Source organism: Aptenodytes patagonicus, chromosome 4, assembly GCF_965638725.1.
Source record: "Aptenodytes patagonicus chromosome 4, bAptPat1.pri.cur, whole genome shotgun sequence".
NCBI classification, from domain to species: domain Eukaryota; kingdom Metazoa; phylum Chordata; class Aves; order Sphenisciformes; family Spheniscidae; genus Aptenodytes; species Aptenodytes patagonicus.
Window position 1 is genome coordinate 17209217 of NC_134952.1, and position 17747 is coordinate 17226963.

A 17747-nucleotide genomic window follows, 5' to 3' on the forward strand; every position below is an offset into this window, starting at 1 on the left:
ATACAGTGCACTGACTGACATCAACCAAGAACTAGGAATTCAGAAAACCGGTCTGTTACAGAAAAAGATACTTTTTTCAACACAATTCACAAGCTCAAGGTTTAATACTCATTCCTCAAACTTTCCAGTTTATGGTTTGTCCACCTTGCGACACGTTTAGAAAGTGTGAATCCAAGTCTTTCCTCTGGTTAGAAAACCACTGGATCTGTGTATGTCCTCCCCCTTTAGAAAGCTAAAACCAAACAACTTTCCTTACAAGCAGTTAGGAAGAATTACTTTGCTATTCTATAAAATTAAATTAAAATAATATAAAATTAGAATAGTACCAAATATTCTGGCTACCCACAAATTTGTTCTGTATATTTTAGGAACAACACCACCTAAATTTTTTTCATGATTACTTGTGACATTTGTAAGAAAATCCACTCTAAGTGTTACAAAATTAAGATTCAAACTGATTTCAAGATATATACAAAACAGCTACCCAGTGAAGAAAAATTTGGTGTGAAAAACAGTGTTTGTTATAAGCAATCTCTTTAGACAAGTGGAAGTTTAAGGAACTAGTTACCTGACTGTCATTTTCAAGGTATGTCTATTTGATACCATACTCAAAAGGCCATGATCCACATTTCATATAGTAATAAGAATTCTGTATCCATCTACTGGTTGAAAAACATTAGGTTCAATCATTCATAAGGGCTATGACCATACAAATGGTCATACTACTGATATATAATGTTTGTGACTGTTTCAACTGAACAGCATGTTGGATTTCACAGTATTTTTCCTTTAAGTTATTAAAGAAGCAAAACAGCTTAAGGCTTTCAGTGTATTGGCATCTACCCCACCAATCCCTTTCTTGTTCCAACAGCTGTACAATTAAAGTTACTTAGCATTAAGTAGGGCATTATTAAAAATAAATCAGTTTACTAATATTTGACATTAATAAGTTACAAATCACAAGTAGCTAATGCACGAGTTTGCTTAAGTGACTGACTTCCAAAAAAACCAAGATTGGGTGTTAAGTATTTTCATAAGCCTTACTTATTGAATTTAAAGTGGTTAAACCATTTGGAACATAAAATGCACCCTGTGACAAACAAGAATTTGTTCTTACTGTATAAAAAAACTCTAAAAATCTCACCACAGTTGCCTATGGTATGCTTTTCAGCAACTGTCATTGCAAAATGAACAATGTTTTCACTATATTGTATACAAAGTAATCTGTAGACAAGTATACTTGTCTGAGTACTTAATTACTTTAGCATCTGATGCATAAGCACCTTGCATACATTATTTTAAACTTAAGTCCACACAGACTGCCATATGCTATCATATGACTTCTTTTCTTTTGTCTTTCAGGCTTTCTGGTGTTCAAATCTTCACTAGTCTGATTAGATACGGTTTTCCAGTCACCTTGTAGAGTTGTTTGGGTTTTGGTTGTTGGTTTTGTGGGGGTTTTTTTTGTTTGTTTGTTTTTTAACCAACAGGAATTAAATACATTTTTCTTGTTTAATTTTACAGTTTAAAGATGTCAAACAGGATGACTGCATTTTTAATTGGTTCTTTTAGTATAGTCTCATCCAAATAATTCAGATTACTCTAAACAATTACTTCTTCATAGTTAGGACAGACAAAATTTCCAGTACTGATGTCACAGATATAGTAATTTAAAGATATGAATACACTATCACTGTAATAATGCCTTAGATGGATATTTTAACCTTAATAAAATAATGAACTTAACCATCTGCATACATACACATTTATAAACTCTTAAAGTAACAGTATTTCTATAAACGTTATTGTACTTTACACTATAAAAAACCCCTTTTCATTTATACAGGTTTATTGTTTGGCTAATAATGCACTGAAGTGTTTTAGCACTGAAGTTACAAGTTTGAGCAAGTATTTTCTAACTGTATTAGTTATTCAATATTAACACTGTGAAACAGTTAGACAACCACTGAGGTTTATATTAATTCATAATATATTTCAGTTATTGAAATGGTGGTCTAGTTAAAGTTTTGTTTAGGTCTATTTTCCTTCTCCATTACTTGTATGAAAACTGAACTGTTGGATTTTGTTTTTCATGTAGATATTTGGTCTTGATCAAAGTCTTAATCCTTCAATGTATCCCTCATTAATGAGCTGTGGTATTGTAAAGTCGTAATCTTATATGAAGCATTAACAAGAATGATCAAATTAACACATAAGGGAATATTCTCCTGTTAGCATACTAAGCCAAGATGTCAAGGAAACCAAAACCCAAGCAAGTTTGTCTGAAGGGCATACTTGCCCATATAGCTACATGCTAAGAATTTTCAAGATGCGCAAAGTGATCTATTGGAAATATTTTCATACAAATATGCTCAAGTTTGGAATTAAGTTTGGCTTCAGGAAGAAAAGCTATTTTGATCAAATCTAATATTCAGTTTGAGACTTTAAAAAGAGATACAGCTTACAGTATGCAGGACTTAACTGTTGTAAAATTGTGAGATATACAGACTAAGTGCTGATAAAAATATGACCCAAATGAAGAATTCTAAGATACGGAGAGCTGAGTTTGCCAAGATTAGATGGATTTCATTTCTCAAACAATAAAAAGCCTCTACATGCACACAACACAGCACGAGACCATGCTAAGAATGAAATGAAACCAACCTTGCTGTTAGGCCCCGATGAGAGCTGTCTCAAAATAAAGAAAAATGAAGTTTCAAATAAGTGACAACTAGAATTAGCTTTCATTAAGCTTTTACTTTTTTAATAACAGAATCAACTATAACTGAAGTCAGTAAAAGAACATATGCTGAAGTGCTGTATTTTATTATGCAGAGAATCAACTTCAAGTCTAATACTAAGATACCTGGCAATGAACTTTCAGAACTCCCCAAAATTTATGTTAAACATTACAAAAAACTGCTTTAAGTACACACAAAAATATAGCTATGAACCTGACTGAAGTGCTACTTAGAATAAACACAAAAAAGCTTAAGGCACTATAAACTAAGTACAGCAGGGGCTATAGTTTTTCCAAGATACCCTATTTTAAATTGGGCCGAAATGGTCCACAGGCACCCTATTTTAAATTGGGCCGAAATGGTCCACAGGCACTCTATATAAAAAAATGTTTTAAATCTATTAAGATCACAACCTCCTTCTACAATGATGCGAAGTTACATATGAAAATATACCTACCATAAACAGCACTGAATCAATTTCATGTGTTGGTGATTAAAACTAAGTGTTGTTCTCTCCTTTGAACTATGTTGGTTGATTTAGCTATACTATTCATTTGTAATCAGTCTTTTTACTGATTACATGTAGATGTGTGAATTTGGCTGACAGCATAGAAGGAAAAAGAAAAACCAGGATTTACTCACCAAGGAGGAATCCCTGTGACACCACATTCCATCCTATAAAGGAAGTGAAAGTGCTCTTCCCTTCGGTCTGATTTACAAGAAAGAAAGAAAGAGAAGGTTGTAATGTTGCTACACTATGCACTGTTATGGAAAGGAGAAAGGAGTACTTGATCTGAGAGTTTACTACCGAAAATACTGAATGCACCTGCGTTTTGGTTGGTAGAAAGCCACACATTTGGTGGACAGGTGCACTACCTTCTCAGTGAACTTAACCAGACAATAGGAAGTTTATGTATTTAACAGCTATAGCCCTTAGGAAAAAAAAATTAGGCTTCGGAATAAGTGTGCAACAGAGGTTCAAATTTATTTAATAACCTGATAATATGAACAAAGAAATAATGTCAGTAACAAGAATGCCAGTATATTGGTTTGTTTGTTTTTTCCTGAGATGCTTTCTTTCTACAGTGTCTTTTGTGAAGTAACACTGTTCTATTTATTTCCTACTGAAAAGTGTAGATCTATGATTTCATAGGAGGGCAACGGGAATTTGAAGAGGTTCATATAATACAACTGAAGTTAATGATATTATTGCTGACAGGACCTAAATTCACTTATTTCACTTACTTGAGGGAGAAGACAGCAGAGTAAGAGAAAAACACAGAACACGTTTATAATCTGTATCTATTTCCACATGGAAGAAACGTAAAGATCTTGTCAATCAATCTTCACATAAAGAATTCATAATCTAATTCTGTACTTTCTTGAGAAAGCTAGAATTTGCAAAGGGGGGAAAAAAGTCTCACTTTCTATAGTAAGTCCTTACTTGCTTTGTGGACAAGATGTAAAATGCCTTTAAGCATAATTAAATTGGGAGTCCCATCAGAGTTTCACTAACATACAATTTTAGCTTTCATATCATGGTGTTTTTCAAATAACACAGAAGAGCTTTTCCACATTCCCACAAGAGCTTTTATTGGTGTGCAACATATTTTCAAGAAAAACAAAAAGTTAGCTCTATAAGAGTGTTCCAAAACAAGCAGAGATATTAATCTGCCCAGAATCTCTGGTCTGAGGTATTATTAAAAAAAGTGTCTGAATTGTAAAAGAAAACCATACCTTTCAACCACAGGTAGAGTTAGTTTTAGGAACCTATCATCAAGGACTGCAATTCTGAAGAGAACTCCACCAGGTACACTTCTCTCTCTACCTTAGATTTGTTGTTCCAGCAAAGCATGTGCTTTTATGTTGTCAAAGAATATTTTAATAAAATGAGAGTAGTTTAAAAGATTCGAAGAGAATAATTTAGGAAACTTCCTTCCATGACTTGGAAGAAAATAAAGCAGAGGTGATTTTTTTTTTTTTGTAATTTCAGAAGATGTAATTAAATTTTGTGAAGTGTTTGTTAAAAAAAAAATTAAGAGCACTCTACTATTTACAGGGCATAGCAGTAATTAAGTTGCACCTGCCAAAACCACCACAATCTGATGATTCAGCCTCTGCCAATTTGACCACAGCAATTTAACCAGCAGTTTAGTTTACTTAATGACAGAATCTTGAATTCTTCTGACTGAAGTTTTCAAAGTTTTAAAGTCTCTCTAAAATAGCTATGTTAACACCAATATAGCTCTGACAAATACACAGAACTAAATTTACTCAAAAGGAAAGATCAAGTGATGAGGAATGACGACTTAGCAGTCAAACTGAAGCACTTACACTGTCTAGGCAGAAAAAGGAAACAAATTTCTTTAAGATATGTTACTCTTTGTTCCCTTTCAGAGCTCTGTAAAACGGAGTATTAAAACGTGGAAGAGGCTATAAAGCGCTCCCCCTACATTTAAGGACTGCACACAATACCATAGACAGGAATTACCCCATCTTACATAGGATGTGGTTCTACTGTTTCAAAGAAATAATGGGTAATAGAATCTTTCTCTACACTGAAAAGAGCAGAAATAGTTATGAGGAAATAAATGAACTAAAGAGTAAACTGGGAGGGAGACAGAACACTCACTGCTCAATCACTTCACTGAGATGTTGAGAAAGAAGTCAAGATGAAGGGAGGAGCACTTTTATTTACTACACAGAATGGAATATGATGTGGCAGGTTCAAATAACAACTAGTCATGTCTCTCAACACTTACTTGACATTTGTGAGGAAGAGCAAGCTAAAAGATAAACAGCCACCTGCTTTGTAAGTACCTTTTGTAATTACAGACACGTTTTACCTATTGAACTCTATTTTGTTACACACACACAAAAATGTATTTCCTGAGCCAGAAGAAAATCCCAAATCTTTTTTGCCATAACAAATCAAATCAGCATAACTAGAAAAACAACAAGAAATCCCCAAAAGCAAAATGCAGGCTCTGAATATTTGGAAATAAGAATCATTACATCTGAAAAAGTTCCATTACATACTATAAACATGAATTGCAAACCGTTCAATAAAAAGCCACCAACTTTAAAACATTAATGAATTAGGCAAAGCCTCAAGTAGCAAACAAGTAAAGAGATTTGAGGGAAATTAATTCCATATACATTTGAGGAAACTGTGACAAAAAAAATTGCTTCATGAGTTGTTACAAAAACAAAGCCTTCTTCACTCAAGATGATCTCAGTTTCACTCCATCTTACCTGATAACACTTTAAAGTTAACATAGTCAAGTTGAATAGATTAAACTGGATTCTATCCTGCCTTGCACACTAAAAGTACTGTCAAGCAAGCAGACTAAGTTTTAACATTGCGTGTGTGTGTACATATATATACACACACACGTGTGAGTGTACATATATATACACACACACGTGTGAGTATATATTGTATTTTCAGTGTTGCTTTCTTCAGTATATTGAACAATACCCAAAATCAGCAACTGGTCTTTCAAATTTTTAATCATAAGTTCAGAATACCAGAAAACTTGTTTGTCAAAAGCAAAGCTGAGTTTATAAACAAGGAAGAAAACTTTTTAAACAGAAAAAAGTAGTAAGATCCAAATGATAGGTTAAAATCTATTACATTTACCTGAATTTTAATATTTTAGCAATAGCATCCATACAGATATTTACAAATAGGCACAGAATTTGACTTGTCATCAGGTTAAAACTAAATAACTGTCATTTTTTACACAGATAGAAAAACTCTTTTAATATAATGGAAGTCTGAGATTCAGCTCAAAATTAACAGCACAATAAAATATTAGGGACTGCCACCTAGTGCCTATGTTAAGCATCACCCAAGTACAAACGTTTCAGCTTAAGACTATACTCTAAAATATTATTTCTTATGCAACTAGACTAGCATTTGCTCTAATCAGAACATACATTCTAAACTATGCATCTAAAAGCACTTCACATATAAAAGACTATTAATAATGCAAATGCAAGCAATTCATTTAAAAAAAAATAAAAACAGCTACCATAAATTAACTTAAAGTTTGGGGAAACCCAGAATGAAAACCCTGAGGTCCTTATTTATTCAAGGAAAAATTACAACATCAATACAAATACTCCTTTTCTTTTAGACTACACTTAAGGCTTACATAATCACCTTTACCATGAGGTAGCAACTTTTATCAAGGAAATTAATTCTATCCAATTTTTGATGCCTACGCCAGAAAGACAAACCAAAAATCCTATGTATTAGCAACTTCTTCTTAGTATTGATCTGAACAAAAAAGCAAGGGGTTAAGATCTAAAATTTCTTAATATTATTCCGATTAGTTAGTCCCATCCAATCACTCTCTTAAGATTCTTTGAATGAAAGAAAACAACACATTTTATACAGGGATCCTTTGGGCAAAGTTTACCCTGGAAATAAGGAAAACTTTTGTTGTAAAAAAATCAAAATGTCTGTCAAAAGACATGAGCCAAGTCATTAACTCAAGTCTAAGAAATCTTAAAACACTGTTCAAATAGATGTTAGTTAAAAGAACAAAACTACAGGGTAAGGTTATTTCTCTGTCCTTTACTAACCTGAATATGCCTAACTGGTGCTGTTATCAAACTGTTGTGTCTGAATGAAACAATGATGACAGTTAGTGACTGGTGGCAAAGCTTAAAGGTCACACATACAGCTTTGCTTTGGCTAGTTTAGACCAAAACTTCTATTTTACAGTGGAAGAAGTCATTAGTACATCAAATGGCACTGAAAGGCCATAAAAATTAAGCACATACATAAATAAACATTATTTAAGGGTATCAACACCTTTCTCTGGAATCAACTTACCGTAAGCCATAGCAAGGCAAAGTGATGAACCGGAACATTGCCAGAAAAACTCTCAAAGGAAGCAGGGTGAATACATACAGAAAAGCATCCAGGCACAAAAAGATTCCAAAAAACATCAACTAAATTAAAAAAAATAAAACAGAAGTATGTTAGTAGTTTGTAAAGAATTATTTTATGAAAGATACATTTACATAAGACTAATTAGCCAAATAATCACAATACTCTCACTTGTTCAATCAGCTGAACTGTAAGAAAAACAACATGTTATGCACTTGGAAGACTATTCAGCAAAAATTCTGCACCACAAGGTCCAAGCAGCAAGGCTTTTGCAGACTTCCACGGCTCACTGAACTCAGTCTTTATTAAACAGATGAATTGCTCTTGAATATAACTGTAGCTTATTTTCCAATAGTGACTTTCCTCTAAGGTTACAAAAGTTAGTGTTTTTAACCTTAGGGGAAAAAAAAAAAAAATAGAGCTGTGTGTACATGTGCACAGCCATTTTCTGCCTACATCCTTTTTAATATGCCTTTTTTTTTTCCCCAAACTTTTTTTTTTTTTTACCTTGTTAGTTTTCTATTGCACAGCTAGTATCAGCTTTGGTAGTTCTCCTTCAGAGAATATCCACCTTTTTCATACAAAGAAGAATATAAAATATGAAGAGGTGAACTTCCAGTTGCCCTCAGTTTAAATGCTTTATCGTTAATTTACAGAAACAGTTAAAGCCATTTCATTATAGACACAAGCCAAGTTATTGGCTGATAATTAAACTAGACCTAAACTCTGCAATTAGAAAGCTCTTATATACCAGACTCTCCCCACATGGCATTCCTTCTTTATCTGCTCTTTGATCTACCTGAATGGGACTCTAGGAATATGCTTTTATGCCTCTGTCAGACCAGAAGCTAGTGTTTTTTCCTGCAAGGAAAATCACGTAAAAAGGCAAGCTTAACTGGCTACACAATTAAGACTAGCAACATCTAAGCAGGCCTAGATATCCATGACAGATATGCATTTACATGTGAAAGTTGTATGTATTGCTGATGGGAAAGGAAGACACTAACTTGGGGGGGGAGGGGGAGTAAACCAAAGCACAAGTAAATTGCTTTTATGTCCCACAATCTCTTTGCCTTTCAAAACACCTTGTCAGCTTGCGCAACAGCCAGTTCAATGTCCAATGAGCTAATGTCACTGATACGTACCTTTCTCTCACTCTTACTCCTCATGCACCCTTGTAACTTTGAAAGCAATCCTACAGAGTACACTCCAGTACATCTATCTGCAAGCCACGTAAGATGACTGGCTCAGGCATAAGAGCACTGCTGTCATCTCTGAGCTGTTGCTTTCCCTTATAACAGTATTTCTATCAATTCTGCAGTCTTTACTTCAATACCATCACGACATCAAGGTCTCCTCCCTGATATTCACTCATTCACCTCTAGTACCATTTTCTAAAATTTCAGCAGAGAGTTACCATTCAAAATTATCAGGAACTGTGGTTACAAATAATGGACAAATTTATGCAGTGCATTTTAATATGCCATCAAGTTACCTATTTCTTTGCTAACTTTTAAACCAGGTGCTGAATAACCAAGCACTGAGGATGACTGGAGCTGAACGTGCACTTTTTTTAACTCCTTAACCCAAGCAAAATAGAAAGATAGCCTGTCATTTTGCCCCTATATTCTTTGAGAGCATCTTTATAATCTAGAAAACAATTCTGCATTTTCTTTTTGATTCAGACTTTTTCCCTGCCTGAGTGTTATCACAGTTTTTTCCATTCTATAAGCTCGCATTAATATTTGCAATTATTGTTTAATGTCCTAATTTTCCTAATTTTTTACAACATTGCACTTGCACACTTACATGCACCTGTTGAAATATAATCAGCACTAAACCTTCCACTCATTTCCGTAAAGCTTATTTTTGCTGCTACATTCGAGATACTGAGGAACTAACAGAAAAGCTTTCAGAGCTTTTCCATCATAACCATATTTTAGCAAGAGCACAAAGTTTAATTTTGAGATCAACTGACAAGTGTTCTGTTAAGACGGCAGGAATAGAGATCACCTTTTCATTTAGTATAAATAATCTATTACAATGATGAGCTTCCACTGAAATGGTACAAAAAGCTTGAGTGGAAGCAGCGTTTATATTACAAGTTATCTAGCTTCTCTAAATAGAATAGGAGTATTCAGAACAACAGCAAAAAAAAATACTACCCTTTTAAACATCACACCCCACTCTAAAATTATGTACATGTAGTAAGTGCACGTTAAAGAATATCTCCTGAGATTAGGCTTTGATAAATTTATTCCAGTTTATTCTCACTCGACCTGATTATGATTTTCATTCCTAGTCTGTAATTATACCATTAAGTAGTAAATAATACAAGCCGTTAAGAAAATTCTTTTCTTCCTTTCCTAGTGTCTCACATGCTTTATTTCAATTAAGCAGACTTTTGAATCACAGCCAAGCGATTCCTGCAATAGGTGATGATCTGTACACTACGTAGTTTGCTTTCTAGGTGCTCATCATCATACCTGTTCAATTTTTTCAACGAGTATGATTCAATTTGATATAGCCAGTAGATATACTAACCTGGACTAAGCCCATGCAAAGAAGTAACAAATTTATTTCATAGTCTCTCTGTAAAAAGATAACTATCACTTTTTAAATTTATCTGCTTATTACTCAGTTTCATATTCTTTCATATTCAAAGTACAGACTAAAGTTTATTTACCACGCAAAACCCATCAATTTCACCACTTGCAGCATCAACTTTATTTATAAAAGACTGTTGGCCTTCACTTGTTTTTATATACTGAAAGTTTTATCAGGAATCTATGGTGATGATCCTTCAGAATAATTTCTGTGGCTTGGAGACGGCACATAATAGTCTACATAATTACAATGGAGATGATGTAGAACTCTATATTATTCAACTGAAACTCTACCATAACTGGAATATTCTAATGTAAACTGGAGTGGATAAACACTGAGGATGTGAAGACACCATCCCTGGAGATGTTCAAAGCCCAACTGGATCTGGTCCTGAGCAACCTGTTGTAGGTGACACAGCTTTAAGCAAGGGCTTGGCCTACATCATCTCCAGAGGTCCATCCCAATCTCATCCATTCTGTGATTTTCTGCAGTAACTGACTGGGAATTTAGTTTTGTAAAACCAGGTCTCCTCATAGTCCAAGGATGAATTTAATGATACTAAAGGGGGAACCTGAGTGCTGCTGACAAAGCGTATCCTACTCTCCCTCCCTCCTCCACTGCTCTTTCATCTTTCTACCTCTACTCCAAGCTATACAGCTCCCCTTCCGCCCTTGTGTAGGCTCTGGATTCTCAAGAATATTGGCTGAGCAATTCAGCTCACTATCCTAGCAAAGAACAAACAGAGCAAGAAAAGTGAAGCATTCACTGCTGAATTATGAGCTGATTTAACTCTGAGAACAGTCCAACAAGCACCACAGCTCACACAAAACAGGCAGCATGCATAAGGCAGGAAACTGAAGTGGGAGGAACAATGAGACAAGACTCTTCCTTCAGCATAAGTCAGAGCTAAACTGATTTAGCCCTTCCATGTAACTTCATCCCTAGAGGTTTTGAGAATTTTAGAAATACTACCTTTAATGTTATCATTACACTGCAGCCTAGCCAAACCTTATTACCAATGTTGCCTTACTCCTCATCCTTGAGCATATTCCTCCTGCCTCCCAAATCTGACACCCTCTCCTACAGGGTTTCAAAATGGTTAAGCAAGAATAAAACTCTCTTCTACATTACAACACTGGAATTGGCTCACTGCAGGGCCAGAATTATATCTAAGCTGACATAAGGGAGGTGGCAGGAATGCCTCAGGAAGGGCCATAGCACTGGGATAGAGAGGGAAGATGTGGTAAACAGTTGCAAGAAGCAAAATAGAAGGCTATGAAAATTAAGTCAAAAACCTCAAGACAGAAACTCATCCATCACCATATTTTTAAAGGACTGAAATCTTCCCGCCCTCAAAACATTTTAGACTGTAAAGATCTTTAAAACTTTTTTTTTTAATGTAAAATTACATTTTGCAGTAAAAAGTTTTCTTTTGCTTCACTATTACTTTAAGGATCAGTGACATCTTTATATTTGAATTATTTTGTCATCGTCTGGACCTGAAAGTTAGTCATGTCTGTCTCTGCTAATAACATCAACAAGTGGCCATGAGCTGCCAGCAAGAACAAGCAAACATAGGCAAAAAACCCTGGAACATAACTGTTTAAGTTACTGACAGTGAAAGTTAATCATTATAAATGTTTAAACGTTTTTTAGTAGCAAAAGTGTTTGAAAAATAAATATTTCTTTAAATAATTTAATGCAACAGATTTCATCTCTAAATTAAAACAAATCTTAAAGAATACTTCACCTTTTCCAGTTCTTTTGGTATCCGCATGCATGTGTATACTCTCTCTCTCCGCTCTGTGTATTTTGCTTCATTGTGTTCAAGGAAGTAACCTCTTGTTAGCTCAGCACTGATGAATCTCAGCAATGAAAGATCTACATTCAGGAACACACATAAGCAGAAGACACTTCAGGCATGACCTCGAAAGAGCGAGAAGACTGCTATGCTTTTGTTACTTGCTACATGCTTCATTTACATCACATCTAACCCAGAAGGTTTCTGCTGATAGTAACCAGAATGTCAAATAACTTGGTATGGAAGGAGCTACATGAGAAGCAAGTCCTATGCTCTCCCATTCCCCTGTTGCCTCCCAACAAACAAAACAAGCTACTTTTCGCAGCCAATCATTTTCATCAGATATCCCTCTTCTCCAAAACATTACTCAAAGCAGCTACACTGAATGCAATATGCTGAGTGGACCTAATCCTTAACGTACTGACAGTCCTCCTAAATTTACTAAGCTCTATTTTAGACTTTTTAAAAGCTATTTTCTCTCTCAGAAACACTAGCAACTTGTTCTTTATTTTAAAGAACAACTTTCTGTAAGATCAAAATGTTCATGGATACATGATCCCAAGTGATGCAGTGCACAAACAGTACAAGCATGCTGCTCATTTGATGATCAGACCGAAGTCTTTCAAGACTGAAAAGCCATCAAGCACGTACAGGTCTTCTACATTTTAATAGCTGTAGGTAAATAAGCTGAAGGCTGATTGACCTATGTTTAGTCAACTCACATGGCTTCTAAAAAAAGACTCTGTGCAGAGTAGTCTTGCAAAAGGAAATAAAATATGAAATTATAATTATGAAAATTCAGGGTGTCAGCACAAGGAAGTTGAGCTTAAGCTTCAACACTCACTGACAAGGTCTGACATTACTACCTCCTGGTAACACTTCAGAAGTGACAGAACACTACAATGAAGTTCAACATTTCTGGTTATTATTGGCATTTAAAAATAGAAACTCTCAGCGTTCACACAACATCCAAAAGATGGAAATCGCTTATCTAGACAGATAGGTGAAAAGCTACAGTGCATTTATCATGACAGAAGAACACGCTCACAAAGAGTAAATTCAGATTTTAGCCAAAGTCTTAGTGACTACTGGCAGGGGAGGGGAGAGTGGTGGTGGGGGACCTTGCATGGTACAATGCTCCACATTTCTGGCGGGAGGCAGAGGCTAAAACAGCCTAGATAGCAGCTGTTAAGAGAGGAATACAAGTATAGATGTTATGTGTGAAGAGTTCATTCAAAACTGTTTGAGATAGTGGCTTCTCAATATTCATCACATTGAAGATGATGACGACCATTAGCTGGAATAGCCGCCAGAAAATTACAAAGGTTAAAGCAAAGCAGGAATCAGCTCAAATAGAAGCATAAAAGAAGCAGAAGAGGCAGGCTGTGCTTATAAACTACACTGCCTTGGGTGGGGGACACACATGTATTGAGTGTAATTAGAACTTGTGGGGATTACAAACAGGCATTTTGAAGTTTGTGGTGGTGTATTAACATTCTGTGTATGTCTAGAATTGTGATTTATCACGTTGCCGATACTGATCACAGCCGTATAATTCACTGACTGCCGGTTAATTATGTATTGTTAATAAATCATTTATATCATTATTTGCTTTAAACTACATGAACTGAACAGTTTTTGCCTGTATGAGCTTGTTTGGATAGTGATTTTGATGATTTATATATTACTGATCCACTTCTAGTAAGTAGGCCAAAGCTACTGTAAGCCTTAAAGGTATTTATTTTAAAACAAACAAAACCAACATGTAGTTTAATGAGTAGTAAAAAACTAATATTGACATGTAAAGTCTCAATCAAAGTTCATTCCAGTGAAATAAGGCAGAAGTTCATACCACTAAATCATTGTTCAGATCTCTTGCAAACTTGTTTTCTGGAGTCTTCCTTTGTAACACTATCACTTGTAACTTTTTTGTTTTTCCCAATTCTTTCTTGTTTAAAAAGTTAAAAGAGATAACCTTAGGTATAAACACACAAATTAACTACTCTGTTAACTGCCCAGGTTTATTTTCTTCCACCTCAGATAACCAACCTTCTCTAACTTAAAGGTAATGCATCTCAAACAATTGAAGTTTCCTGCACAGTAAATATATGCATATGGGCAACAATCATGGAGTAACTTATGGGTCCCTTATGGATCCCCTCCAACTTGAGATATTCTATGATTCTAACTAATGAGCTATTTGTTCCCCACTCCTCCTTACCTCACACAAACCAGTTCATGGGCCTATTGTTGAAAAAACAAATGACACCTGGCTAGACTTTCATGCCCTAGATATTAAGAGATAATCACTCCTCATGACTGAGGGTGATCAATACACAAGCTCCAGACTGTGACTGCAAAACAATCTCTCCAGTGACAGGGGATGCACTGAAGCACACAGTTACTCAGCCAGCTCCTTTCTGAGCACTTACTGCCACCCAGCAACAGCCCTAGTTCTGCGTCAGCCATGAAACAGATCAGTGGCTGACCCTGTAGGAAAAACGCAGTAAGCAAAAGAACACGATGAGACACCAAGGTAGGACAGAGTAATAAATCGTCTGAAAAACGGCTTAATTCTGCTATCAAAGCATCACTTTATTTTAAAAATAAGTAAACACTTCAAATTCTTTCCCTACTTCAAATTTCCCTCCTTTGCAGTCAGAAAGTTTTAGACTGTGGTCTAAGTTTAAACTGTTCAGATAGCATATTCTTAATGCTTAAAGTATTCTCATTTATCTCCCCACCTCAGGACAGAAAAGCACAAGCATCTTCAAAACATAAAAGGCCACTCATTCCTTCAAGATAAAAAGACAATGATTTACCTAAGTTGTACTTCAATGCATAGCTACACAAAGGATAACCATTAACCAGAAATGGAGAGGAAAATTTGTGCAAATGCAAAATGCACTGCACCTCAATAATTTTCTATTATTATATAATCATAACTTTAATCCTAAATGCAACAATTCCAGGCACTCACTTCACTTCTGTCAATCCTAAATACACACCTCTTCCATAAACACTCAAATAAATCAAGACTAAAACAGCATAATATTTGTTTTAAAAACAAGTATTTCCTTCTCCTCTAAACAACTTCTCTGTACAGTACTGGTCCTGCTTTACCATCTTGAAAAAACCCTACTTCTATCTACTCTTTAACATACTGCTACCGTCAGATGAGTTAGAATTTTTAGTTGCTCTGTCAAGAAGCCTATTCTTCCAATGTTTTCTTGTCCTGAAGAGTCAGAGCGCACCAATGATTTTTAACTAGTTTTTAATTTAAAATCAATTGCTGGAAGATAGTTAGGAAAACCCCCTCCCCCCAATAACAACTTCCTTACTTTTCGTAAAGTTATTTGTTCAGCTCTCTTTCAGGCACATCAGTATGTATCCTGACCATTCTTTTTTTCCAGGACAACCACAAAGCAATTCATAATACTACAATCAAGCCAATTCCTTACAACTATGGAAATTACATCAGTTTCATCAATACCACAGAAGTGCAGCCAATGATGCTGCATGTCCTATGACAAAACACATCAGAAATGGACATAGCACCTGTCAAGCTTAGAAGGAAAGCACTGAATTGTTGGCAGATTATTTAAAAAATAGGAATTAGGATTTAGCTTCTTTTTTGTTTTTGATAAGACCTGCGGTATCACATTCAAACCGACACTGAGGCAGAAAGCCTGGAAATTTGAACACCGCTTTTAGCACTTTCCAGATTTTCAGCAAGCCGTACCAGCACCGTAAGAATACGGTACTAATAAAGTTATTTATAACCCTACCAACACCAAATCAACCCTGCCACACTGAGTGACAATTTTTACGAAAAAGGCAGGGCTACTTTCAAAAATCACTCTGCAGATACCTGAAATAACCAGTTCAAGTGTAAATGTAAATATAGCTGCAGATTGATAGCAAAGGCCATGACATTTTCCCTTATTTTGCCCTATAAAATCCTCAGTTAGTAAACTACATTTAGTTTAAAAGACTTCTAACAATCTCCATACAGCTTCAAGGGTCCAACAGCACCATTACTTTCAGTAGTAGAGGCAAAGACTACTGGACACATAGCTACGTGTACGTAACAAGAAACGTTAAGACGATGAAGCATTTCTCGTACTTCAGCAAGGAAGTTAAGCGAGCCCGCAGCCCTCCCGGCCGCGGGGCTCAGGAAACACAGGACCCAGGTCTGAACCGCTCTGCTCCTGCCAGAAACCGCCGTGCGACGCGCTCGCTGCAGTCACCCCTCGGCAGGTATCAAGCCTAACAACCCGAGTTTCAACTTCAGCGTATAGCACTTCGTTGGATGATGCCCTTGTTGTTTAATAACCTCCTGACGATTACCAATCGACACGCTGCATGCCAGGGCACAGGAACTTCACTGCCCCCGCTCCCCTTCCTGAACAGGCTCGTGTGGAAAGCAGCGACACAACCTTGTTGACAGGGACAACACGCTGAGGGGCTTTATTTCACTGACACGGGCGAGTTCGCTGACTAAACTTAAGGACAGGGAGAGAAGAGGCAGCGCAGCCGGCGGGGAAGCTCCCCGCCCGCCCGGCGCCGCTACCGGGGCGGCTGAACGCCGCCGCTGCCCAGGCCCCCGAGGTCCCGGCGCACTTTTTGAAGTCGCTCGCCGAAGTTTGCACAGGCGGGCGGCCGCGGCGCCCTCAGCCCCGCCTCAGGCACCCACCCCGGCCCCGGCCTCTCAAGCGGGCCGGGCCGGGCGGCGCTGTGAGGAGCCAGCGCTGGAGACGCGCCCCGGGCAACACCGCCACGGCCACCCCGGTCTCCCGTGGGGGGGGCAACCCAGCCCGGGGGCCCTAGCTGCGCACCACCCGCCCCGGCCTGCGGGAGGAGGCCTCCCGCCGCGCCGCAGCCTCCCCTCACCCGAGAGGCTCCGCTTCTTCTTCCTGCCCCGGTCGCTCTCGTAGAAGCCCAGCGTCTCCGTTCGCTGCTGCGGGGACGACCGCCCCGAGCCGGCGGGAGGCGGCCGCGGCTCGCTGCTCCCCCAGAGAGTTTTCGGCTCCCCTCGGCCGCTGTCCTGCTGCTCCGGGGCGCCGCCGCGCCGCCCGTCCCCGCCGCTGCCCGGCGCGGCGGCGGAGGCAGCGGCGTCGGCAACGCCGGCCATGTTCACCGCCAGCAGCGCCGCCCGCTCCGCGCCCGCCGCCCCCGAGCCGCGCGCCGCGCCGCGCCCCTGGCGGTGACTCATCACCGCGCGACAGCGGCGAGGCCCGGCCGCCGCGCGAGTGCCCAGCGCGGGGGGCGGGGGCGAAGGCGGCGCGGCGCCATCTTGCCGCGGCGGCGCCGCCGCCGTTAACCGTTTAGGTGCCGGGACCCCAGTGCTCCAGTCTCTCTTCCTCTCAGCGCCTTCCTCTGCCCGGCCTCGAAGCTTACTCTGGTTTTATAGACGCTGCTGGGCGCGAATAAGTATGCGTTAGGGGAGAGATCTAGCGGGCCCTCTGCCGTTGTCGTAAGAAACAAGTGTGTAATGGTCACGGTTTCACCCACCACAAAGGCTGGGGAACAGTCGTTCAAAAGAATTGCAAATAACATGATTAATCTACCTTGCGCCATGCAAATAAAGACCTTGTTTGAAAATGGAAAGCGAGATGTGAATTATTAACTCTAAAGCCAACAGGATTTCCATGAACTGCGTAACACGTGTTGGACTAGACCGGGCGCTTGAGGT

The 17747-nt window shown here is 38.1% G+C and overlaps 1 protein-coding gene across 4 annotated transcripts in view; it reads right to left on the bottom strand.

The window, feature by feature from the left end:
* The window catches only part of TAPT1 (transmembrane anterior posterior transformation 1), a 47957-nt gene extending 30756 nt beyond the window's left edge, over positions 1 to 17201 (bottom strand). Inside the window, exons 1-4 of one of the 4 annotated variants that reach the window (XM_076335980.1) lie at positions 16946 to 17201; positions 12002 to 12132; positions 7588 to 7706; positions 2665 to 2688 (exon numbers count right to left, since the gene is read on the bottom strand). In XM_076335980.1, the coding sequence (XP_076192095.1) occupies positions 2665 to 2688; positions 7588 to 7706; positions 12002 to 12132; positions 16946 to 17186 (515 nt within the window). In that variant the 5' untranslated portion in view covers positions 17187 to 17201. Of the gene's footprint in view, positions 1 to 2664; positions 2689 to 3383; positions 3451 to 7587; positions 7707 to 12001; positions 12133 to 16945 lie in introns of those variants that run through there. The other 3 variants (XM_076335981.1, XM_076335982.1, XM_076335983.1) reach the window with 3 other exon arrangements.
* Between the last annotated feature and the right edge of the window lie 546 nt (positions 17202 to 17747).